We start from the raw sequence: 27,261 nt of genomic DNA, 5'->3' as shown, positions 1-27,261 counted from the left end.
TTCAACTTATGCAGTTTATCTATTAGAATTTTATAGCTGACACTATCGAAAGCTTTAGACAGGTCGCATAAAGTGACAAGAGATATTTTACGTTTGTCAATATTGTCGAACAGTTTATTAGCAACTGTCATGAGCGCCGTTTCAGTCGATAGATGGCTTCGAAACCCATGTTGAGATTTACTTAATAAATTATTGGTTTCGAGATGTTTAGTTAGCTGAGATGCAATAACCTTTTCTAAAATTTTAGATATAACGGGCAAGATAGATATAGGTCGGTAGTTTTGGGGCTCATTTGCATCACCTGACTTATAGACTGGAACCACTATTGCTTGCTTCCAGAGTAACGGAAAGGTTCCTGTTACAATAGAGGTATTTATGATACAGGTTAGGTAAGGTATGAGAACTGTCAGAGAATCTCTCAAAAACCGCAAAGATATGCCATCACAGCCGTGCGAGTCACTATTTCTCATATGTTTAATGATTAAGATAATCGTGTCACTATCTACAGGCTGAGGTCGAAAGACAGGGGGTACGTACTGGTATCGGAAGTAGGAATACTATAATCAGAATTTCTTGGAACATTCCTTTGACATTCATTGAAAGTTATTTTCCCAACATTTGCAAAAAAACTGTTAAAATTGTTGGCCATAGACGTTAACTCTTCTTTATCCTCCCTCATAGCTACAGGACCCTTACTTTTGGAGACTGGGGCTAATTCCTTTATAATTTTCCACATTGCAGCAGTATTACCTCTGTTGTTTCCAAGTTCTTTATTATAGTATTCAGATTTAGTTTTATGAAGTGAACTTCGTACCAGTTTCTTCAATTCTTTATATTCACCACGAATTTCGAGATTGTTACGATCATGTTTCAAGGACAAATGTATTTTATTTTTCTCATGAATAAGAGACCGTAAATCATCATCCATCCAGGGTGCGAATGGTCTTTTAACCATTTTTGTAACAAGAGGTGCACAGATATTTAGACATTTGTTAAAAATAGCTGTAAAAATATTGACTTGCGTGTCAACATTGTCTGTTCTGAAAATACTGTTCAAGGAAGGCATATCTTGTAGCAAGTGACCACACAAGACATCCGGTGTAAAATCTCAATTCACGGAACGTTTTGATTATAGGCAGGCGCTTAGGCTTCTTCAGGTTTACAATTACTGAGATTGATCAGCTACAGGACTGGGGACTGTATCAGAATCCAGTACTATGTCCGGTTGATTGGTAATTATATTGTCTAGCAGTGTTGCAGAGGTGACTGTGATCCTGGTTGGCTTAGAGATTAAAGAGACTAGCTTTGCATTTAAAAGAATTTGTTTGAGTTTGCTTTTACTTGATAAAAGATCATCATTAAAATCACCTAAAAGAAAAAATGGCTTATTCTTAAAATTAATAAAATCTAAAACATCTTCAATGTAATTAAATGTGTCGGAAACAGATTTAGGATGGCGATAAAGGCAACCGATTATCACAGTGGGTAACTTGTTACTCTGTACCGCCAACCAAACGTCTTCCACACCTTTCGGCCTTTCAATGTTAACTTTACAGGCGTAACCTTAAATACATCTCTGACATATATACATACACCGCCTCCTCTTCCTGCATCACACCGATATGAAACATAATTTGGAATAGCAATATGTTCGTCACGAATTTCAGGACTTAACCAAGTTTCACTGATACATAATATGTCTGTCTCTCTGTCGTTAATGAGTAGATTCACTTCTTCCTTGCTGGCTAATAAACTTTGTGCATTAATGTGATCTACCTTAACCTTATCCCTTTTATAACCATTAGTGAAAAATGCGGCAGTGTCTTCTTCGCCAACCCCCTATTGACCATAATATTTACATAGTTTTTCCTTATGTCCAAGTTGGTAACATATTGCACACCGCAACCGATGATCAAATCGACATTTTTCCTGATGATGGTTATATTCACCACAGTTATAACACCCACGTTGGTATGGTGAGCGAGGTGTTCTATAGTGGGAGTGTTGTGGTAGCTGGTTGGTCGGGTCCTCGCCAGGTGAGTAGTAACCTCTGCGTGCGACATGAGCAGAAGTATGGTGCTCCGAGCCTGGTGAGTAGAGACCCCTGCGTGCGACATGGGGCCTCGAGGAGTCAGTGCGTGGCCTTGTAGCAGAAATATGGTGCTCCGAGCCTGGTGAGTAGAGACCCCTGCGTGCGACATGGGCCCACGAGGCGTCAGTGCGTGGCCATGTAGCAGTAGTATGATGCTCCGAGCTGTCAGGGCGGTGAGGCGGCGGGGCACCACGAGAAGCGAGGACGGTAGGGAAGCGTGGAGCAGCACCGGAGGTCGGCCTGTATGGTGGGGATGCCGTATTGTGTGGGGTTTGGCTGGCGAGGGGGGGGGTTGTGAACCCGTATTAGTATTATAAAAGTGTTCGTTACTCGGAGCTTTCTTGATTGTATTCCAGTTGCTACATAACTGGAATTCAGGACACTGTGCTTTAATTGTATCTAGCAATCTAATGACACCTAATCTGTTTAACACTGGACTATTGTCGTCACCTTCAAAACACATGTCATCTAGATCCCCGGTACCGAGCCTGAAATGTGCTGGAGTTTCGATCACTTTAATGCCGTTCGATTCACCCCATTTGAGCAAATGTTCATTGTAGGCTACAATTTGGGCTTTAAATTCTGGTAACACTGCGGGGAACTACCTGACATACGTATATCTTCATATTGCAGTTTTTCACTTTTAAGTCACTTAACAACGAACCCAGGTTGTCTAAAATATTTTCACTTGGTACCTTCTCGAGAATGTCGTTGACACCGCAATAAATCACACACTCGGTAGGAGGTCTGTTAAGCTTTTCAGCGATCCAGCTTCTGAGCAGGTCAACATTTGCGCCGTCAATGGTCCTTACAGAGCAGGTGTCGCTCAGTCTCTGTAGAACTCTGCGTAAGTTAGTGTCCCCCAGGAGCAGACAGTGATGAGGGGAAGGATCGCTGTTCGTTACTTGGGGCTGCTTCCTGTTGTTAGAGTTGAACCTCTGTTCCATATCGTTGATGCGTTGCTGGAGTGTCTCGATAGTCCCATATGCTATTTTTACTTCCTCATTTAGTAGCTCGATCTCCAAGTCCTTGGTACTTAATTTTGATTTTATATTCTCAATGTCGAGGGCCAGTTTGTGAACATCTATTACAGCTTTGTGGCCAGAAACTACTTCAGTGTCACGGCTGATTGCTTGAGGACTAGAGTTGTGGGAAGTCATAGGTTGAGCTGTAGTTGTATCACGGTGGGGTGAGGCTGGAGGAGCCGTGTTTAGAGGTGAAGCTGGAGGGACATCAGGGTGAGGTAAGACCGCAGGGGTCGCGTCAAGAGGGGTAGCTGAAGAGGGCGCGGCATGAGTTGATGTGGGGAGGTGTGCCCCTTCAGGAGCGGGGCATGGGATAGTGGCATCTGGATGAGGTGGACGTGGTGGTGGTGGTGGCGATGTTGGTGGCGGTAGTGGTGGTGGTATCTCGTCATTCTTCTGGCTGGGGGTTGGTGTGTTGGCTATTATCATGTCGATGAGATCCTCCTTCTTAACCCATATCTTGGTTAGTCCAAGTTCCCGGCAACGTTTTTGTAGTTCAGGCTTTTGAAGTGAGTTTAAAAACTCCCTCGTTGGTAATTGTAGGGAAGGTTTAGTTCGGTGCGACGATATGTCATGTTGCGCCTGCATAGTTTGAAGTGGGAGGTTTCAGCAGACATGGTATAACTTGACCGTGTAGTAGAGAAAAATAAATAGCACCAGGCAACTGCGTATATAGGCTTAGTATGAAGTGCAGAGTGCGGGTTGTCAGGGTGGTCTCGTCGTTACCTTGGTAACAATGACGTCACTTCGGTACTCAGTGCGCATGCGCAAACCCAGAAAAAATTGTCAAGGGGGTTTTGCCTAGAACTTCGTGATTTCACAGGCAAAATATGACAGAGTCCCAAACCCTTCACCATTCAAACTGTGCCAATACGCTCTTACGGTTCTTATTTGCCTTTTGTGCTGTGCTGACACGCTGGAGGTTGATAATTAAGCCTCACAGTCAAGAAAACCGAGGAGCAGGTTCAGCAGAGGTAAACAAAGCGCCAGAGACAGAGAGAGAGAGAGAGAGAGAGAGAGAGAGAGAGAGAGAGAGAGAGAGAGAGAGAGAGAGAGAGAGAGAGAGAGGAGAGAGGAGGAGGAGGAGGAGGAGGAGGAGGAGGAGGAGGAGGAGGAAAGAGGAAGGAGAGGAAGAGGAGGAAGAGGAGGAGAGGAAGAGGAAGAGGAGGAGGAGGAGGAGGAGGAGGAGGAGGAGGAGGAGGAGGAGGAGGAGGAGGAGGAGGAGGAGGAGGAGGAGGAAATGAGTGAAAATAAATGGTAAATATACTCCAAAACAACTCTCCTCCTCCTCCTCCTCCTCCTCCTCCTCCTCCTCCTCCTCCTCCTCCTCCTCCTCCTCCTCTTTCCTTCTCTCCCACACTTCCTACACTTTTCCTCCCGTTTTTCTCCTAAGCTCCTCCCTTCCTCCCCCTAAACATTCTTTCCTCTACTTCCTACTCTTCCTCCTTCGTTCAATCTCTCCTCCAACTCTCAAACCAACTTCCTGTACCTTAGTTCCTCCTTTTCTCTCCCCTCTCCGATTCCCCCTCCACCCCACACTGGAGACCCTTCATCTCCTGCCCTCTCACTACCTCTCCAACTCCAGCCTTCGCTTCCAATATTTACCCTCGCGCTCTCACCTCTCTCTCTTTCCCGCTGCTCTGGCAACACACCTTTACTCTCATCAAGCCTTCTCTCACTCGCTCGTCTCAAGGTCAACCCCTCAACAGGATAGCGTCACGGAATAGAAATACAAGGAAAATATGAAAATATAGGGAGGGAGGTAAAAAATGGAAATAATTGCCCTTCCTGGGAGCTACGCCAGAAAGTTACGAACAAAAAAGGATGAGAGGAAAAAGAAGGTAGCATTTTTTTTTTTTTACCTCCTCCTCCTCCTCCTCCGCGAAGGCGCTGGGAGGAAGTAAATCACGTCACAACAAAATATTTCGCTTCCTCTCCCCACCCCACTCCACTCCGCCGCCTATCTTAGCCACTCACTCACCTGTCTCTTGCTGCCGCGACACTCCCTCCAACCCATCGTCGTCATTGTCACTATAATTGTCATCGTCGTTCTCCTCCTCCTCTTCCTCCACCTTCCTTTTGTCACGCCTCGTCCCTCTCTTCCTATCCGTCAGAGTCCTCAGCTTCCTTCCCTGGCTTCTATTACTGCCCCCTCTCGTCGTCTTCCTCTCTCTCCTCTTCGGTCCTTCCTTCCTCATCTGTTTCAGCCACCCTTTTCTTCTACTTAATTCTCTTCATGCTCTCCTCAACACCACCACACCACCACACCACCACTCCAAGCCTACTCATATTCCCTCTATCATCACCATCACTACTACCTCCACCACCATCACCACCGTCACACGACTGCTGAGAACAATAACAAGGTGAGAAGAGACGGCCAGCAGGAGAGGAGGACACAATGCCGGTGAAATGGTGAGACGACGGGTGAAGTAGAGGTAAAGGTAAAATAGGATGGATGGACGACATGTAAGGATGGAAGGATGTACGAGCTGGTCAAATTTTGCAATGAGTTTGGGAATAAAGGAGTAATTTTATCTATTTCCTTCTTCCACTTTGTATTCCGGGGGATTCCAAACATTAGCGTGTCTGTGGCTCCTTACTGGACTACCGGGTCTCACTACACCACACATGACTGCGATACTATCACAGAAAATAACTATGGCATATGAAAAAAAAAAAAAAAAAAAATCTATGGCCACTGTTACGTAAATAGCTCCAAAGTGAGGGGGCCGCGAGGTGTGTGACGCAGTGGCGATGATAACGAGGGAGGGAAGAGACGGGGCATGAGAGTGGGTGTGGGTAGATGGGGTGGGGGGAAGTGCTGTGGGCGTGAGGGAACTTAATCTCAGTCTTACATGTCAACACAATTTAAGACTTGAGGAGTGTGCGCTGGGGGGAGCGGGGGGGAAGTTGTTGGGGAGAGACGGTGAAGGCATGACGCTGGTGTAATAACGTTAACCCCCCACCTGCTCCCATAATGCCACTCAAGGCCTCCACACGCCATCTGCCAAACAAACACACCTTCACTATCCTGTGGCAACGCCCTGCCATTCCTCACTCAGCCTTCCCTAATGATACCCAACGATAACGTAATCTTACCTAAACAAACACCAAAGCGAAACTACAATCCATAACAGTTTCTAAACAATTCTCTCTCCCAGTGTATTTTACTGTTGTTATCAAACATATTGATAGATAAGCATGTGACAGACAAGAGGGTCTCCAGATATCTGTGTTTCTCAAGTATTCTCCATCTTTCTCATCTACTTGTTACACTACCCTTTAAATCTCATCACACTCCAAACGTCTTTATCGCCTAAAATGCCTTTCCATCTTCCAAACCTACTCCAATTCTCCCATACGTATTTCAAGGTTACTATCAATTATCCTCACCCTTTCTTTGTTATTTCGTATATCTCTCTTATCACTATAGTATAACCACTATGAGACATTTCTTCTTCAATGGTCACATGTAATCTTTAAACTGGGTAGAAACGGCAAATTAATTCTATCTATCCCCTTCTTTTTTGTAGATACTTATAACGTCTCCAAGTATTGTTCATAGTGCTATCAACTGCTGCATGCCGTTGTGGAAGGATGACCAGATGAGCTCGTGATACACAAAGGAATTTTCCATTAAACACCTCCATGCACCATCCAGCAAGACCTCACCACCACCAGCACAGCCACGCCTCTGTACCCTCCACGGAGCCCTGCAGCAACCTCCACTCAGGACAGGAAACCACTCAGGTGCATCAGGTCTCTTTTCCTCAAGCCGGGGAAGTTAGGTAGCGTTCAGGATGCTGATTATTATGACTACTGTGGTCTTTTGTTACTCAATCTAAACCGCCGGAAGCAACTCCTCAAGGTGCAATAAAACCAACCTCCCTCCCTCCCTCCCTCCCTCCCTCTGTTCCGTCTCCCACTACTGCCATTTTTTTTTTTTTCTTAATGCTGAGTGGCGAAATGATATCCTACGCCCACCCACCCACGGACTACCTGTACTCTCTCTCTCTCTCTCTCTCTCTCTCTCTCTCTCTCTCTCTCTCTCTCTCTCTCTCTCTCTCTCTCTCTCTCTCTCTAAGCAAATCAGTAAACAAGTAACAAACAAGTAACTGAAGAAGTCAAGTCAGGTAGCCGGTCACTAACTTAATTAACAGACCAATCAATCAATCAGTAACTCCAACATCAGTCAAACGTAACGCCTAAGACCACCACCACCACCACCACCAGGCCAGTGCAAACACCAAATCCACGCAGCGTCTTCCATCTAGCCTCCTTCCACGCTCCATGTTGGGTGTAAATTTCTCACCTGGGGGCACCTCAAACAGGGCAGGTGAAAAGCAGGTGTACCCGGCGGCAGTTTATTGTTCCATGGGGCAGGGAGGGAGAAGGAGGGGTAGCAGTGGAGTTGGGTGTAGATATGAGGGGAGAAGTGGGTGGGGGAGCATTGTATAACTGGTGGGGATGTTGTAAGAGATGAAGGTAGTGATGGTGTTTGTTCTTTCTGGTACACCATTACTTGTTTTCTAACCACTCCTTCATCTCTTCCACTTCCTCCTCTTCTTCCTCGTCTGCTTTTCCTCCTCCACCACCGCCACCACTACAAAGCGTCTAGACAATTCACGACACACTAAACGAATCAACAATGTGTGTGTGCGTGCGTGCGTGCGTGCGTGCGTGCGTGTCGTCAAGGCTTCACTTTTAAATCGAGAGTTGCAGTATCAGTGAACGTTATCTTTGCCTGTTTATATATATACCAGAGAGAGAGAGAGAGAGAGAGAGAGAGAGAGAGAGAGAGAGAGAGAGAGAGAGAGAGAGAGAGAGAGAGAGAGAGAGAGAGAGACAGAGAGAGAGAGAGATTGTCCCACCACGCCACTGTTGCATGTCTTGACCTCCGAGGGTGGGCGTGTGCTGTTGGATTCTAATAAAGACAACGACAAAAAACAATGATAAAAAATAAAAAGAAAAACCTCGGCCTTCAGGACTCGAACACAACCTTCCATTAGTCGCCGGAAGTGCACCTTCTCCCGGACACACGGCCACAATTATTATATTCTCAACAATCGCTATTTTTTCTTACTTTTTTTTGTTATTAGCACCGCGCCACTTGAATTTCACTTCTCTGTATAATTTCAACGCCTTTTTTTCTCTTTCTTTCTTTCCCCGGGTATACTCCACGCTCACCGTTACCAGTCGCTGAGGGTGCCAAAGTACAGGGTGTCAGTGCCCCAGGTGCCTAATATAAACTGTAGGGGTGAGGAGTGCGAGAAGTGAAGGGGTGAAGGTGAGGATGGTGAAGACGTGATGGGAATGGGCACGAGGGGAGGTGAGGAAACAGTCAACAATCAGAAGGGGGAGAAAGTTGTAAAGATGAACTGGAATGGAGATGTAAAGTAAGAAAGAAAAAATGCTTAATTGAACAGAATATAGCGAGGTCCTCACAGTTTTTTTTTTTTTTTCCAGGGGCTAGTGGTTGCTGAGAAATTCATAAGAGAAAGCACGGAATGAGGAAAGGAATAGCATCGAACAAGTAATGCAGCGCGAGAAATTGGAATAGGAAAGAACAGCAGTAGATTCACGGAACTCTGCTGGGGAAGAAAATGAGCTGGAAACAATGCTTAGGAAGAATGGCATCGGAAAGATAATTGAATGAGGAAATGTTGCAATATATGAAACACTAAAATGAGAAAGAAAGAAAGCGCAGGCAATTCATGAAGCTGATTGCCCAGGAAAAATTCAAGAAAACACGTATTAATATTACGCGAAAGGCAATGTAAGACGAAAAATATTGCCCAGACCTCATGAATCTTCTTGTCAAAGAAAGAAATCGAGCATTCAAGAAGGTGAGCATGTTGGATTATGCAATAAGAAGCAACAAAAGTTGCAGTGAAGACTAGACAGTGAAATTAGCGAAGGAGAGCAAGTTGGGGCCTCAAGAAACTGCTTGTCAGGGAGAAAATATGAAGTGTATGGAAGTAAATATTTTTCGGGTGAATCAATTTGAGTTAAGAGAAGACTAGTGAAGCAAAATGAGGGGAAGGGAAAAGTGTAGAAACCTCAAAAATGTGCTTGTCAGGTAAAAAAAAATTTGAAAAAAATATAAAGGTTAAGGTATTCACTCCCATTAATTTTTTTTTAATTCAGGGTTTACAACAAAAATGTTCATGAAAAACTAAATGGAGAAAGGAAACAAAACAGCAGGAGCCTCATAAAACTGCTTACCGGGAGAGGAAAAAAAAAGTGGCAGCTCTTTGAGTGGCTGTTGAGGAGGAGCGATAAGGGTCACTACCTCCATCTCAAACTCCACCCTTCCACCTTTACCTCCACCTCCACCTCCCTCAGGCACTATAAGCCCACCCAACAATGCTGGTGAAATATGCCGATTAATAATGGGCTAACTGTAACTTTTGTCTTCTGGGTGTGGAAAAAAAACTGTTCTGGCTAATCAGTGCCTACTCTAATTAACTCTGATTATAGTTCGGATGAGGGATGGTGGGGGAGAGCAGATGATGGGAGGGAGAGGTATAGAAGTGGGGCTGGTATGATGGGTGAGGAGTGGGGAGGTATGAGGGTGGTAGTGGCAAGAAAGGTTGACAGGGCTTAGGGTTGAAAATGTGAGGTTAGCATTGCAGGTGTATAGATGAGTGAGGGGTGGTACAGGACGGGTGGATAGGAGGGGCGGTAAAATGGCTGGTATAGTGGGTGTGGGATCTATGGAATGGTGGGAGGGAGGGCAGGTTGGGACGGGAGGTTGTATTATTAGACAGACGGAGGGCGCCAGCAGCAGCAGCAGCAGCAGCAGCAGCAGCAGCAGCAGCAGCAGAGAGGGGAATAAGACATTTTGTTTTATAATGGGGGACAAAAAAAAGTCTTCGGGTAAATCTGGGCCAGGTAGGAAGGTTAGGGGAGGCAAGGGTAAGAAAGGACGAAGGACAGGAGGAGGAAGAGGATCACGGAGGAGATGGTGAGGGGGCGCAGTTCGCTAAGCACCGCCAGGTTTCTGGAGGTAATGGCCAAGAAAGGACGCAAGGTCGCCTCTTAATCGCGGCTGCCATCATTACTCTTCATGAAGGGAGAGTAAGAAAAGTAAAGCACCGCCACGCCTCACTGCCTTGCCTCCCTCCTGCTGTGGCACCCGCGACACCGGAGATTAGACCTGCAGAAGCAAATCGCGCCATCCAGGTAGAAAGGCTTAGAAAATATTTACAAGAAAATAAGTTAATATCCAAGGTGTGGCTCCGAGGGAGGTGAACAGGTCCCGCTGGATGAACACTACGCCCACTACCGAGCTCGCACCTTGATAATTGTCCCGCGACAAGATGTACAAGAAAATTATACACGTGATGTGCACGTGGCTCTAATAAGGAGTCACAGGACGGGTGCCATTACCAGATAACAGCAATCTGCCGCCCTCACTTGCACATAGAAATGAGCTCTTCTCCGCCAGCCTAGCAGACCCGCTGGTTCTAAGGCACCACGCGCTACCATCAAGATCTCACTTCCCTGGGACAGTTTTGGAGGTATGCATCGTTCGGCTACACGAACCCATCACGCCATCACGCAATGCGCCACTTTGCCAAGTAGGGTGATTTATATACTGACTAGACTGTTTCAGGAAAAGGGACATCAGAAGCTGAGGAGCTCGAGTCTTAGAACATTGAAGGGAAAAAAATGTAATGGAGATGAATTTCGCATCATCTAGCATAGCTGACTTATGTGGTCACCGACTCTGCGTGGTGACTATAGTTCAGGGGCGTCTAACCACTAGCGCAAGGGGGAGACAACGGCAAAAATATTCGATGCAAAACTCCTCCCGGAACACCCTCCCCTCGGGAATGTCCGTGCGCGTGTAGGGCGGAAGTAGTCCATCTCGTGCTCCGATGTGACACACTTTGCGCCTCCACCCACAAGATTAGCGATAAGAGCAAGGGTGTGCAGGGCAAAACAGTCTGAAAACTGGGTCCTGCCTCGCCCCGGGTGCCGCCAGCCAAAGATGGCGAGGGCCCTACCAAGCCACGTCACAAAAGGCCCCACCCTCACCTGCAGGCGACGAAGGTGAAGCAATGGCCTAGCTAGTTTGGTTGTACAACGTGCCCGTAGCAACACAAGTCTTCGACTCTCCGCCAACCAATGTGAGTCTTACTATGTCACGATTCTTCATGGTGATGAAAAAGTCCTAACGAGGAGCAACCTAAGGGACCCCGCCCGCCGCTGATCACCACCTGCTGTGGGAATTCACGTCGCGCCACGTACACGCCCCTCACTGACAAACACAACCGGAAATGCGAGGATCACGCCCAAAGAGCATCCACCGGCAAACAACAGATAAAACAACAGAAGAATATGGAAGGAAACGGCGCAAGACGAAGACGACGGGAAGGGGCGGTACTACCAAAACTACCTGATGTGTCAGTGACGTATTTCATTACAATCTTCAGGATCAAGTGTTGGAATCGTGACCACCTGCGTATACCTTTGCCGAGGAACCTTAGACCTCACGATAGCCCGGGCTGCTGGCCACTCTGAGACCTTTCACCCACCGAACGACACATCCTTTGGCTCAGGTGTGTGTGTGTGTGTGTGTGTGTGTGTGTGTGTGTGTGTGTGTGTGTGTGTGTGTGTGTGTGTGTGTGTGTGTGTGTAGTTCACCTCGGTCGTCTGCTGGTCCCCGAGGTGTGTGTGTATTTCACTGTTTGATCTACAGCGGTCTCTGACGAGACAGCCAGACGTTACCCTACGGAACGAGCTCAGAGCTCATTATTTCCGATCTTCGGATAGGCCTGAGACCAGGCACACACCACACACCGGGACAACAAGGTCGCAACTCCTCGATTTACATCCCGTACCTACTCACTGCTAGGTGAACAGGGGCTACACGTCAAAGGAGACACACCCAAATATCTCCACCCGGCCAGGGAATCGAACTCCGGTCCTCTGGCTTGTGAAGCCAGCGCTCTAACCACTGACCTACCGTGTGTGTGTGTGTGTGTGTGTGTGTGTGTGTGTGTGTGTGTGTGTGTGTGTGTGTGTGTGTGTGTGTGTGTGTGTGTGTGTGTGTGTGTGTACCTACAAGATCAGAAATGGGAAAAAAAAAAAAACAGAAAACACCCATGATAATTACACACAAAAAAAAAAACAAGGGCAACCAGCCAGATACTCCCACCACCACCACCACCACCACCACCGCCACCACCACCACCGCCACCACCACCACCACCACCACCACCACCACCACCACCACCACCACCACCACCACCACCTCCCTAAACAACCACCAAATCCATGACATATAACATCCGTACAGTTACAAATAAATAAACAAACAAATAAATAAATAAAATAAACAATAGAAAAATTAAAATAAGTTGAAAAAAAAAAGAAAAAAAAAAAACACACATGGAATAAATATACAGGAAAAGACACAAGAGGAGGCGCCAGAGAAAGAAAATCACAGAACACTAACACACAAACAGCACAAACAGCACACGGCGATACTTTCTCCTCCGTGACGGCCGGCTCGCAATTAACCAAGAATGGAATATGTCGTATGCAAATGAGGTTGTTGGAGAGAGAGAGAGAGAGAGAGAGAGAGAGAGAGAGAGAGAGAGAGAGAGAGAGAGAGAGAGAGAGAGAGAGAGAGAGAGAGGAGTTAGGGAGAATGGGGAGGGGAGAATGGGTGGCGACCATGTGTTTCTCCCTCACTCCTTCCTCTTACTCAGCATCTCTCTCTCTCTCTCTCTCTCTCTCTCTCTCTCTCTGGTAGGCCTACAGATTTCTCTCTTTTGTAGTAGGGGGCAGAAGGAAGGAGAGAGAAAGGTAAGTTGTGAAAGGAGGAAAGTGAGCGACTGAGACATGATTCGAGAGAGAGAGAGAGAGAGAGAGAGAGAGAGAGAGAGAGAGAGAGAGAGAGAGAGACTGCTTACGTAAGAGTTGCGCCAGGAAACACTAACAACTTACTAACAACTTAACAAGACATGATCACAAAAAAAAGTCACAGCAAAAAAAGAAAATTAAATAAATAAAAAAGAAGTAGCACGACAAACAATAACAACAGCGTTTCTTATCATGTGAGAAAAACAAATGTTAATGGAACTAATAAACATTCATTTACTGCCGACAATTACTGATAATGACACGACGAAGGACATCCCCTCCCACCCGCACACCTCCCCTGCTTTAACACAACCACCACCACCACCACCACTATCTCTCATTCCTGATCAGCAGCGTGCGGGATGAGTGAGAGAGGTGCACTGAGGACTTCTGAAGGTGGTATGGCATTGGATTCGGTAGTGATGTGTGGCGAAGATCAGGCTGGGGACTGCCTGTGGTGGGTGGGGGCGAAGGAGGGGCTCGCTGCATGTATAATTTAAAGATTGGTTACATTGGTAGTAGCGGTGCGAGGCGAGGCGAGGCGAGGCAAGGAGAGGCAAGGCACGAGGCTACCACTGGGTGAGTCCTTGTAGTGTTTGTGTTCACCTTGCCAGGGGGGATGCAAGCAATTACTGCCTTCCTGGAGACACCTGCCGTGCACGCTTATTTATGAATGAACATATCTCCTTGCATTATTTGTCCACCTATCGTCTCTCTCTCTCTCTCTCTCTCTCTCTCTCTCTCTCTCTCTCTCTCTCTCTCTCTCTCTCTCTCTCTCTCTCTCTCACACACACACACACACACACACACACACACACACACACACACACACACACACACACACACAATAAACTCGGGTGATCCAGGAGTTCCGCGTTGATGGAAGAATTAAACAAGTCTTGCAGCGGACCACGCCGGGAGGCAAATCCACTTCCAGAGCCACTCTCCTGGCCACGGTGTAATATCACCCTGATTGCCCCCGGGAGTGGGAGTCACCCGCAGCCTCTGGGCCCCTATTTACAAGGGGCAGGATGTCCGCAAAAGGGAATCGGGGTAAAAAGGTGGGACGAATTTTGCAGAGCGCCCTTCACTCACGACCTGCCCCTCACAGCTCTTCCTCCTGCCCCAGTACTCGTCACTACCTTCGACGTCTCACTAGCCTCTATAAAGTGACAGAAAACGTCTACATGGTGCCACTGACCCTCGTAAGGACCCAGAGAGTGTCGTGTGGCACCGGGGCAGCACAGACTGGCGAATATGGCTTATGTGGAAAAAGACACCAAGAGGAGGATTGGAGAAAAAAAAGATGGACACATCCTAACAGAAATAAACTGTGACAAAAAACAATGAAACGTAAGGAGGACGGTGGAGAGATGCCTCTCTTCCTCCTCTCTCTCAGAGCAGCACCGCGACGGAGTGATGGATCCGCCGCTTTCCGGGACAGACATCCTCTGCGTAACTCGAGAAAGAGTACTGATCGTGGAGCACCTCCACTCTGCCCTTCCTCCGTCCATCCCTATATATACTCGTACATCATGTCTAGCCTCCACCCGTGCCCTCCATCACTACAACACTCCCTCACCCTGTCTTACCACCTCTCCTCTATCTCTTCTTCTCCCTTCTCCAGCCCTCATCAAACTCAATTATACGCAGCTTTCCCCTTCTACCCATGTCTCTTAATATTCATTTCCCTTCCCCTGCTTCTCCTCCTTTGCCACTACTGATGTTGTCATATTCATCTGCCCTCTTCCTTCTGCCTCTTCCTCGATCTGAACCATCACCACCACGCCACGTCGCGCCGACTCCAAGGTCCATTACGTAAGTCCGTGTCTTTACAACAATGAAACAAACTCATGTCCTCGTCCCGCCATGACGTGACAAGAATAAGAGCGCTACCCAACACTGGACGCCTACACTGACAACACAAAAAATATCGAAAGTTCCACCAGCCGCCTCCCCTGCTGCTGCTCCACACACTACACTAACACACGGCGAGAAACACTTACACATACATCCTTGCACTCTCTTCACCAAACACACCTGGAACACGGCAACACATACCTGTAAAGAGAATACACAAGCGTTAGAAAAGACACACACACACATACACACACACACACACACACACACACACACCTGGATCTGCTTAAAGAAATCAATACAAAATTGAACATTTGACACAATAGTCTGTACTGTTTTTTTTTAATAACTTACTGGATATCTCTCTCTCTCTCTCTCTCTCTCTCTCTCTCTCTCTCTCTCTCTCTCTCTCTCTCTCTCTCTCTCTCTCTCACACACACACAGAGAGAGAGAGAGAGAGAGAGAGAGAGAGAGAGAGAGAGAGAGAGAGAGAGAGAGAGAGAGAGAGAGAGAGAGAGAGAGAGAGAGAGAGAGAGAGAGAGAGAGAGAGAGAGAGAGAGAGAGAATGTGAAGAACGAGGAAAACAAAGGAAAAAGGTAAACAGTGAGCACACTGGGATCACCTCAAGACATGTTACCCTTGCCAATAATCGATCACCCAGTTGTCTTCTACCATCACTTCACGTCACGCTTCCTTCCCTCGCACAGAACTTGAACTAATTCCTTTTCTTCCCCTTACATTTCCTCAAACACGTCTACCAAACTCTTCTGCTTTATACAGGGTGTGCGGCATTTACGTGGACCACCTGCCTAGGCTTCCCATATTTCCTTGCATCTTACGCTCTTCCCTCCATCCACCTTTCCCTTCACAACCCTCGTAAAGTCTTCCCTGTGACGCACGAACGTATTCCTTGTAAAATGAAATACCTTTCCAGGCGCGGACATTGAATAATTAATTTACCTTATAGGCACAAGGGCTCGTGCATCATCCCTTCGTCATTCCCTCTCTCCCTCCCGCCCGCCCGCCTTTGGTGCACACCGTCCCTCCGTCAGGAATCCACCCACTGCCACATATCCGCAATTACAAATACCTTTTATAAATATCCTCACCCTTCTCCTTTAACCGCTTCACCTTCCTCCCATTCCATTTTCTTTATTCAAGACTATTTTTGTCTGGCCTTTATTGTGTTCCACTATTCTTACTCTCTGCTTCCTTCTCCTGTGTCACTAATCATCTGCCTTTCACATCATCTTTTACTCTTCCTAGAAATACCTCTGCTTTACATTTTCTCCCCGTTCTCTGTGTGTTCATACCCTTTGATTTTACCTCCCTGTTCACTTATTCCATCTCTTATTTTCTTCTTTCTCTTCCAATGATTAATTCTGCTCAACAAATATTTCTTTTCTTGTTTTCCAGTTCTCCAACACTTCCTCTCTCATCCCTGCACGCAAAACAATCCAGCTGCTCACCCTCGTTTCTTTGTGTGTTTGCATCTGATGAGGAAACTCAGCTGCTCATTACGACGTCACTAGGCAGGTCTTCATTTTCGCGGGACTGCGTTCATAAGACGACGACGAGGAGGAGACCCGGGTGCAGCCTTCAGCAATACCAAAAGTTATACCTGTTGTTTCTGGTGTTAGTTTCTCAGCTTCGTTTCCTTCTCTCTTCCTTTCAAATTCATCCCCTTAAGAAACACAGAAGGAATAAAGGAGGAGGAGGAGGAGGAGGAGGAGGAAGGATAAAGCAGTGTCCTTCCGCCTTCCTTGTCCGTCATCTATGTTCCCGCCGCCCTACATATTACCGGCAGCTTCTAGAAGAGTCTGGCACGCAAGTTATCTCACACCGCTGCACAGGTGAGGCCAGGCAGGAGCGAGGCGCAGTGCAGGGAGCAGTGTAATTCACCTCGGTCGCCTGCTGCTCACCCAGCCAGTCTTCCCCATTACGGAGCGAGCTCAGAGCTCATAAACCGATCTTCGGGTAGGACTGAGAACACATCGCACACAACACACACCGGGAAAGCGAGACCACAACCCCTCGAGTTACATCCCGTACCTATTTACTGCTAGGTAAACAGGGGCCACACATTAAGAGGCTTGCCCATCTGCCTGGCCGCTTCCCGGGACTCGAACCTGGGCCTCTCAATTGTGAATCGAGCGTGCTAACCACTACACTATGCGGTGTGTGTGTGTGTGTGTGTGTGTGTGTGTGTGTGTGTGTGTGTGTGTGTGTGTGTGTGTGTGTGAGAGAGAGAGAGAGAGAGAGAGAGAGAGAGAGAGAGAGAGAGAGAGAGAGAGAGAGAGAGAGAGAGAGAGAGAGAGAGAGAGAGAGAGAGAGAGAGAGAGAGAGAGAGAGAGAGAGAGAGAGAGGTGGGGGAGACGTAATGTAGCTTGATGACCATGACTGTCCAACTTCATTCTATTCAATTCCATTCTACTCTATTCCATCTCTCTCTCTCTCTCTCTCTCTCTCTCTCTCTCTCTCTCTCTCTCTCTCTCTCTCTCTCTCTCACACACATAGATGAAGGGAGGAAGTGAAGGAGAGGAGAGAAGAGTGACGTCCGCTCTGCATTCTTCATCAAATATTCACACAAAAATTAATCGGCCTTCGTCAGGGAGCGAGGTGATGGAGTGCCACCTGCCGGGCCACGCGACCCTAGCAGCGCGAGGCGTGCGGCTGCATTCGTCACCCACGTCTGACCTCCCGCCGCCCGCAGACAGCACAAAGACCAGATGATGCTGTGCTCACTGATACCTGGATGTGAATTAATGCAGCGTACCACATCAGGAGCCACATCGCTACGGGAGAGATTACGTCAGTCTCGTGGAAATAAGGTCACACAGGCTACACACGGAGCCACACTGAGCTGCAGCACGTTAGGCACGGCACGCCATGTCACCAGTGTTATCAAGCTGCTGTGTAACCATGAAACAGGGAAGATGATCATTCGGAGTGGGGAAGGGAAGGGTGATTGCTGTGCCAGGTAGGGGTGGGGGTGAGGGATGCAGTGACACACATTCCTGCCTCAATCACGCTGTGAAAATTGAACTATAAAATACTCATAAGCCATTCAAGACGTGGGGTTAGCCTTCAGCGACGAAGATGACGACGACGACGACGACGACGACGACGACGACGACGACGACGACGAGGAGGAGGAGGAGGAGGAGGCATCACTCACTACCACTTGTCACGCCAATCACCAATAAATAATTTTTGAAGCAACACAGCTGCTCTCCCAAAACTAGCTATGTGTGACAAGGGGGCAGCAACAGAGCACAATACTGAGAAATGCTGATCACTTCATGGGGCACAGCGCTGAAGTACCGGCGTGTTTATCTTTTTTATTAGTTGTCTTCGTGGTGGATTACAAAACAACACAAGAAGTTTACAAATCCAACGTCATTCCATTCAATGCCTTGGAGGAGGAGGAGGAGGAGGAGGAGGAGGAGGAGGAGGAGGAGGAGGAGGAGGAGGAGGAGGAGGAGGAGGAGGAGGAGAAATATATACAAAGGAATACAAAGGAAAGCCCAAGCAACAACAGACCCTGGAGTCCTTACTAGGCTGCTTGGTTAACTATTCTATACTAATATACACAGTGTGAGAGACAGGACAGGAAAGCAGAGGAGGAGGAGGAGGAGGAGGAGGAGGAGGAGGAGGAGGAGGAGGAGGAGGAGGAGGAGGAGGAGGAGGAGGAGGAGGAGGAGGAGGAGGAGGAGGAGGAGGAGGAGGAGGAGGAGGAGGAGGAGGAGGAGGAGGAGGAGGAGGAGGAGGAGGAGGAGGAGGAGATATATCATCTTGACATTATCAACAAAAACGCATAATCACATAACAACTTAAAACAGCCCAATTAACTCAGCAAAAGCCGCAGACAGCAATGAATGAAGTGTTCCTGCAGCTTCCTTCACCTGCTGCACCTCCTCCCCGGCACCACGCTCCGCACACACGCCTCCGCCACACTCATCACACGCCTCATTACCATCGCTCCCCTCCAGACACTATTACATAATAATCCGTACAATCATCCTAAGCACTCACCTTGACACTGTCCCGCCCCACATAGCCACACTTCCACTCACTAATACTAATACTAATACTAATACTGACGTCACAGTCATTTAATATTGAAGATAAACACTCTACAGGCCACTTTCCATTCATGACTGCTGGTGGGGCTGCGTCGAGCTGGCCATACTGAAGGTCAGGCCAGGCATGACACCAGCTGATAGTCATAAACAAGGGCGGGATGCAATTATCCTCGTGCTCCATCCACTCCCCCGCGCCCTGGTACCTAAGAACTACAGTCATCCCCTCGCCCTGCATGTTATCTCAACCCTTCCCTTGTCTCTGCTCCGTATCCTTTCCTTCTTTATTCCTACCTCGCCTCGGCTCGCCTCGCCTCGCCTCCTGTGTATCCTCCTGTCCTTGTCCCGCCACCTTTACTCCTGGCCTGTCCTTACTCCTTCAACCTCTCCCCTTCCTTATCCCTTGCCCTATAAACCCGGCTCGACCACCCCTGGCAGCCACGTCCCCGGCTACTGAAATGAAGGAGTGAAGGTACGTCTGGCCTCCGCTACCCCCACTGCCTCCTTTACTCGTGGTGTTTTCAAGGTTACTGGAGGCGTCTGTCCAAACATCATGCGCCCGTCATACAAACAGTCTCGCCTGCTCCTCATCTCCAAGCCCCTGCCATGTGCATGCGTCAGCAATGCTTCTCCCCTCCCTGCCCCAAGACTCCACGCCACATCCCACGTCTCATACACAATGCTAGACACAACATCACTCGAGACGTTGCTCACTCGCGGACATTCCTCGCTCAAGCATCTAATAACAACTGTCTTCATTTCATGTGTCTGGACCCGATGATTCACCCTTATAATACAGAAATGGTAATTCAACTTAATCTATTCTCCTTCCATCACGCCGCTATCGTCCCGTTTGTCTTGTTCTTCACAGCAGGCGCCCACCAACCTCCTCGCACCATCAGTGGTGTCCTCGCCATGCACTGAGGTCACGGCACCGCCAGTCTGGTGTTCCTGACGTGGGTGTGCTCAGTGTGCTGGTGCCCGGAAGGTTCACTCAGTCGCACAAGTATAATCTTAGAGTCAAATTTGATCTTTATGAGTCAACTTTTGTGGTTAATTATATCACGACGCTGCATCACAATTCGGTTTTACATTCATGACGTTATCAAGTCAGACTAACATTACCTATGCTGTTACTACTCATGATTCTATCGCTCAACAAAAAAACAGCAGTGATGAATGACGACCGTTAATTAAATCTCCAACATAACTAATACAACAAATACACACACACACACACACACACACACACATATATATATATATATATATATATATATATATATATATATATATATATATATATATATATATATATATATCACAGTATTAATAAAAAATCGGTTGTGATAAATTAAAAAGACACAATACAATAATGGCAAGCGTTAATAGGAGAAACAATATCGTCGTGTGTTTCTTTCTGTCTTACAAATCACTCGACGCCCAACATCGAACCAACAAGGCCGCACCGCAGTACCAATCTTGTCACCCGCCGCCAAACTGATTAGCAGCGCAGAGAACGCCACGAGGCACGAGAAATGAATCTCAACACCAACACTTAACATACACGAGAATCCATGGATGGCACACACACACACACACACACACACACACACACACACACACACACACACACACCGCGTAGTGTAGTGGTTAGCACGCTCGACTCACTCGAGAGGGTCCGGGTTCGAGTCCCGGAGGCGGCGAAGCAAATGGGCAAGCCTCTTAATGTGTGACCCCTGTTCACCTAGCAGTAAATAGGTACGGGGTGTAACTTTCGCTTTCCCGGTGTGTGGAGTGTGTTGTGGTCTCAGTCCTACCCGAAGATCGGTCTATGAGCTCTGAGCTCGCTTCGTAATGGGGAAGACTGGCTGGGTGACCAGCAGGCAACTGAAGTGAATTACACACACACCGCGTAGTGTAGTGGTTAGCACGCTTGACTCACAATCGAGAGGGTTCGGGTTCGCATCCCGGAAAGCGGCAAATGGGCAAGCCTCTTAATGTGTAGCCCCTGTTCACCTAGCAGTAAATAGGTACGGGATGTAACTCGAGGGGTTGTGGCCTCGCTTTCCCGGTGTGTGGAGTGTGTTGTGGTCTCAGTCCTACCCGAAGATCGGTCTATGAGCTCTGAGCTCGCTCCGTAATGGTGAAGATGGCTGGGTAACCAGCAGACGACCGTGGTGAATTACACACACACACACACACACACACACACACACACACACACACACACACACACTTTTCTATTCATTATGATTCTTCCCTTTTCTTTCCCTTCTCCCTCAAAAACTCCTCTTTGCCCTTACCTTCCCTCCTTCCCTTCCGCTTCCTCCCTCCATCTCCACCTCCTTTCCTTTCCTCCAGGTATGCATTCACTTCTCACAACCACAAATCTCAACATGCAAAATTCATGTCCGCGTCATCTTGCTCTGAGATTTGTTGATATTCTCTCTCTCTCTCTCTCTCTCTCTCTCTCTCTCTCTCTCTCTCTCTCTCTCTCTCTCTCTCTCTCTCTCTCATCTAGATTTAAAGAGGCTCACATATTCTGCCTGCAGTTCAAGTCCAAGAGAAAGGAAAACAAGCAAGCATAGCATTAACTTGCCTTCCAGTGTTTACACTTCCAATATTAATGTGTACCAATAATTATACACGAGTCAGGTGCGCCACGTGACCTGTCTGACACACCGGAGAGAGAGAGAGAGAGAGAGAGAGAGAGAGAGAGAGAGAGAGAGAGAGAGAGAGAGAGAGAGAGAGAGAGAGAGAGAGAGAGAGAGAGAGAGAGAGAGAGAGAGAGAGAGAGAGAGAGAGAGAGAGAGAGAGAGAGAGAGAGAGAGAGAGAGAGAGAGAGAGAGAGAGAGAGAGAGAGAGAGAGAGAGAGAGAGAGAGAGAGGTGCATGTTACCAAATAGTTTATTTCCTGAGCCTTCCTCACACAAGACACAGAGGCTGGAGTCACGCGGCCTGAGAGAGAGAGAGAGAGAGAGAGAGAGAGAGAGAGAGAGAGAGAGAGAGAGAGAGAGAGAGAGAGAGAGAGAGAGAGAGAGAGAGAGAGAGAGAGAGAGAGAGAGAGAGAGAGAGAGAGAGAGAGAGAGAGAGAGAGAGAGAGAGAGAGAGAGAGAGAGAGAGGAATGGCTCTTTATCGATTGGCCAACACGTGGCGACCCTGAAGACATCGCTAGGGGCACAGAGTTTGCAGCCTCACGCGGATGAGAGAGAGAGAGAGAGAGAGAGAGAGAGAGAGAGAGAGAGAGAGAGAGAGAGAGAGAGAGAGAGAGAGAGAGAGAGAGAGAGAGAGAGAGAGAGAGAGAGATTCTTTACACACGAAATCAAGAATGAGTTTCTACAACAACCACAGACACAGAAAAATGTATAAGCATGAACGAGCCAGGAAGAACGGTACAAAGCAGAGAAAGCCTATAGGGAAACACAAACAAAAACGAAAAACCATGAAGGTCTAATTGAAAACCAAATCGTTATTCTCAGCTACAAGACTAACAAGAGAGAAGTGAGCTCATTAAGAACCACCAGTGACAATTAGACAACACAAAGATAAGAAAAAGTAAAAAGGGGAGTTTCAAAGGGAAGAAAAGTGAGACAAGGAGGCGAGACAGACAAGTAAAGGTGAGTGAATGGATAGTAGACACGATAGGGGTAGGAATGGAGGAAGGGAGGAAGAAACAATATAAACAATGGGATGACAGGCGATAAACACAGACACGTGTGAAGATTAGGCAAGCTTACAACGATATCTCCACCTTGCCTTCATTGCCGTGTTAGGTGGCGGTGGGAAGGGTGGAGAGGGAGAAGTGGAAGAGGAGGAGGAAAAAGGTGAGAAATATAGACAGAATAGTTAGTGTAGAGGAAAATATGAGGGATGAAAAGTGGAAAGGGGAGAATAAAGATAAAGAGAGGGAACGGGGATGATTACATTCATAATTCCTTACTCAAACAATACACGAATGAGGGAGAACACGAATGAGTGTATGAGAGAGAGAGAGAGAGAGAGAGAGAGAGAGAGAGAGAGAGAGAGAGAGAGAGAGAGAGAGAGAGAGAGAGAGAGAGAGAGAGAGAGAGAGAGAGAGAGAGAGAGAGAGAGAGAGAGAGAGAGAGAGAGAGAGAGAGAGAGAGAGAGAGAGAGAGAGAGAGAGAGAGAGAGAGAGAGAGAGAGAGAGAGAGGGCTGTCTGGTAAAGGAATACTTCAAGCGAAGTAAATCAATAAATAAATAAATAAATAAATAAATAAATAAAGAAAAAAAGATAGATAAATAAAGATAAAAAAAAATAAAAAAATAAATAAATAAATAAATAAATAAATAAATATATATATATATATATATATATATATATATATATATATATATATATATATATATATATATATATAGAAAGGAGGAGGAGGAAGAGGTGGAATATCTCTCTCTCTCTCTCTCTCTCTCTCTCTCTCTCTCTCTCTCTCTCTCTCTCTCTCTCTCTTACCAATCGACCACTGATGAATATATGAGAGAGAGAGAGAGAGAGAGAGAGAGAGAGAGAGAGAGAGAGAGAGAGAGAGAGAGAGAGAGAGAGAGAGAGAGAGAGAGAGAGAGAGAGAGAGAGAGAGACGGTGCATATTTCAATTTGAAATCCTCAATACCTGACCGGCACTTGAGGTGCACCGCTGGCTGAGAGACTGAAGGGATGCAAGGAGGAAGGATGGAGGAGGGCAATGAGTGAAAATGAGGAGGAAGGACAGCCAGGTTAAAAACTATGGTGAGTAGGAGGCAAGGTGGAGGGAAATGGGGGAGAAAGGAAAACACGAAGAAGGGAAGAAGAGAATAATGGACGGAAGGAGATGGAGCTAGGAAAAAATGAACAAATAAAAAGGGAAGAGACGTTGGCAATAGAAATAAGGGTAGATTAAGTAATAAATGGAGACAGAAGGAAAAACAATAAATAGTTAAAGGAAAGAAGTGGAAAAAGGAAATAAATGGGGAAAGACCAAGACGTAAGAGGACTTCAGGGGAAAAATCTTGGTTCAAGGAGAGTAAGTGAAGGGAAGGCAATGACAGGAGGAGGGAAATACGAGTAATGCAGTCCATGAGATCAATAGCACCACCCCCTACCACTTCCACTATCACTGCTCCCGCCCCGCCCGCCCCGCCCCGTCATGCATACCCGCCACCTCCCACACACACACACACAATCTCTCTCTCTCTCTCTCTCTCTCTCTCTCTCTCTCTCTCTCTGTGTGTGTGTGTGTGTGTGTGTGTGTGTGTGTGTGTGTGTGTGTGTGTGTGTGTGTGTGTGTGTGTGTAATTCACCTCGGTCGCCCGCTGGTCACCCACCCAGTCTTCCCCATTACGGAGCGGGCTCAGATCTCATAGACCGATCTTCTGTGTGTGTGTGTGTGTGTGTGTGTGTGTGTGTGTGTGTGTGTGTGTGTGTGTGTGTGTGTGTGTGTGTGTGTGTGTGTGTGTGTGTGTGTGTGTGTGTGTGTGTGTGTGTGTGTGTGTGTGTGTGTGTGTGTGTGTGTGTGTGTGTGTGTGTGTGTGTGTGTGTGTGTGTGTGTGTGTGTGTGTGTGTGTGTCACGTCCTGCCACGTGAGGTCCGAGTCACCTTGGCAGTAATCCTGTTTGGTGATGGTTGCTGATATTCGTGTTCTTCTGCCTTCTTCCCGCGTCCTTCAGACGTAGGATCGTAGGATCACCCAACTAATTACACCGGCGGCTCTTCTTTGTTAATAAGGTTGCAAGTCAGGAGCAGAGTGAAGAGCCGAGCGTCATTGTAGTAGTTTTTGTCCTCCTGTTGGAGGGCAGACGCCTTGCATTCCTTAGCATTTATGTGGATATTCATGCTTATTCCTGCAGACCTTATTGAGACAACTGGAAACAGCTAATCAAAGACAGCAATGAGCGAGGCCTGAGGCAAGGCACGTGGAATCTTCCAGTCCAGGCAATACAGGAGTGGCGGGTGTTGCTGTCAGACAACCACGAGGTGGACTGCGCTCCACAACCAAAGGATGGGACGTGGGGAGGCGGGTGTGTGGAGAAGGGTAGCAGGACACAGGTATGGAGTGTGATGTTGATTTGGAGCGGAGGAAGCGTTGGGGGCGGTGGGGGGCTGAGGTTACTGGGGACAGGAGTGCTGCAGGCCGACGAACAATCGCTGCTGCAGTATTAAAGGCGGCAGCACAAGCCGTCTCCAACACACGTTGGTCGTGGTGTAGTCCCTCTCTCGTGTACAACGCCACGCCACTGCATCCCATTCACTACAGTCCGTCACGGCACTCATCTGGATGTGGCCTCCCTCCCATCCCCGACACCCGCCACTCCATTTTCCATCACAATAACTGGAATGTATTCCTTACTGACGCTGCGGGAGCCGGCGGGAAGAATGGCGTACGTTCGCTTCCCTCAGTGCAACGACCATCGGAGAAGCGATGGAGACTGATCAGTGTGTAAAACATTCCATCTGTTTCACCCGATACCCACACAGCGAGAAGCTGCACATTCCCTCCCCGCCGTGGACCACACACTTACGCCAATCTCCGCAGTGTCCATGAATTTAACTTTCCTATGCCCATCGGGCGTCGCCCTATTACTATTGGCTTTGCGTGTCAGGTGTTTCACGCGGGTGTCTTATAAAGGGCTCCTCACGTGCACCAAGACTATAAATACAACTCGTGGGACCTGCCAGACACCTGCCTGACTGAGCGACGTATCCTTCCCGTGAGCCAGCAAGGGAGCCCGCGCTTTAAGAGGGTCACATCTTGGCGAGCAGGTCATCGCCAACTACCTTGAACTCTTCCACTTAAAACTAATTCGACAACACATACGAGTGACTGATGACTTCCCTTACTTATTGACTGCATGGAGACACATGGCATATGTACAGAGCTATTATCATGCTTATATATATATATATATATATATATATATATATATATATATATATATATATATATATATATATATATATATATATATGGCCCAGGCCACGGGTTGCTTCGTCAATCTTTAAATATGACGCAAGCAAATATAACTACTTGATGGGCCAAGGTTCCTCGTGAAGATAATTATATACTATCAAGACAGCCATAAGAGGATGAAGTACTAATGACAACCTGTGAAACAGCGCCGGCGGGCCACAGTTCCTACCACCGTGCATGCTAAAGCTGGTGCGGCTGGCGCACGTGGAACGCTGTGGTCGATGGTCAGGAGCAAGTGATAGACACCTGTCGAAATATTTCTGTTATCAGCTGCGGCGGCGGCGGGTGTGTGTCAGTATTGCAAGATCTTCACATTTCTTGTCTAGGCCTGAGTGTGACCCCAAGAGCTGCAAGGATGGTGATGCGGTGACCCTGATCAGTCATTAACAACCCTAGAAATTTAATAGAGCCAATTATGCGAAAATACGAATTGAGAAAGACTGGGTTAAAGATCATCCAGGTGGTGAAATAAGGGATGCTGCAACACCACCACACCACCACAATGAGGCCCAGGAGCGGACCGTGCGTTCAGTCCAAGATTACCGTCGTTGTGTTGACAGGCTCGCTTTGCTAACCATCAACAAAGCCCAACAGACAACCTTGCTCCATAATTACAATGTCACCTTCAATTACCACAATCAAACCCACATCACCACATTCCCAGATAAATGCCCTCAAGGATTTCACAAACTTTCCCATCCGGCGTTCCTTTTATTCTATTTATTTATTTTTCTTTTTTTATTGTTATTATTCTTTTTTTTTTTTTTTTTCGTGTAGCCTATATGAGGGGCGTCAGCCCACGTCGGACGTCTCACAAATACCAGGAAAAGTGGACCGTCACGGTACCAGCACATGCACGATCTCCTTTCCCACCAAACCAGTCGCTACCTGCACAGTTTCATGCGGCGCCACCTACAGAACATCAATACTACTCTAAAGACTCCCTAACACTGCAGCGGTAATCTTCCCTCACCCACAGGGAAGGTGTGCACTAGGATGGCTGAACGTCCCCACTTGTTGGGTCAAGGCAACTCACGTCTCCATCACATTAGGTAATCGTGGCTTCCGTCCCTCTCTGCATTTCCCGTCACTGACATACTTCGTTCCGCCGCTCACAATACGGCAGCAGCAACACGTTTCATGCTATTAACACAAACAATACAGCAAACACTCAGCCTCCACAGATGGTGACTGACAAGTCGACCGTGTCACAAGAAGCCACGACGGCAACACTCTCAACTCTACATTGCTTTTACTTTTTAATGCGTGAAAGTAAAGGTAAATGCTTATATGTATGTACTACATTAGTTTCTTACCTGCTTTGTATGGCGACTGGTAGGGTGAGCTGTGGTAACTG

The 27,261-nt window shown here is 47.4% G+C and overlaps 1 protein-coding gene across 11 annotated transcripts in view; it reads right to left on the bottom strand.

Annotated features, from left to right (window-relative positions):
* Positions 1-27,261, bottom strand: part of LOC123514385 (CLIP-associating protein 1-like) — a 317,191-nt gene that overhangs the window by 81,014 nt on the left and 208,916 nt on the right. For 4 of the 11 annotated variants that reach the window (XM_045272277.1, XM_045272278.1, XM_045272280.1 and 1 more), the window contains exon 2: positions 27,221-27,261. This exon is cut by the window's right edge and continues 893 nt beyond it. The exons of the other annotated variants lie outside the window; for them this stretch is intronic. In XM_045272277.1, the coding sequence (XP_045128212.1) occupies positions 27,221-27,261 (41 nt within the window). The remainder of the gene's footprint in view (positions 1-27,220) is intronic. 11 annotated transcript variants of the gene reach the window in all.

This window comes from Portunus trituberculatus, chromosome 37 (genome assembly GCF_017591435.1).
Source record: "Portunus trituberculatus isolate SZX2019 chromosome 37, ASM1759143v1, whole genome shotgun sequence".
In the NCBI taxonomy this organism is placed as follows: domain Eukaryota; kingdom Metazoa; phylum Arthropoda; class Malacostraca; order Decapoda; family Portunidae; genus Portunus; species Portunus trituberculatus.
Note: the sequence above shows the minus strand (reverse complement) of the source record. Positions and strands in the feature narration are given on the sequence as shown.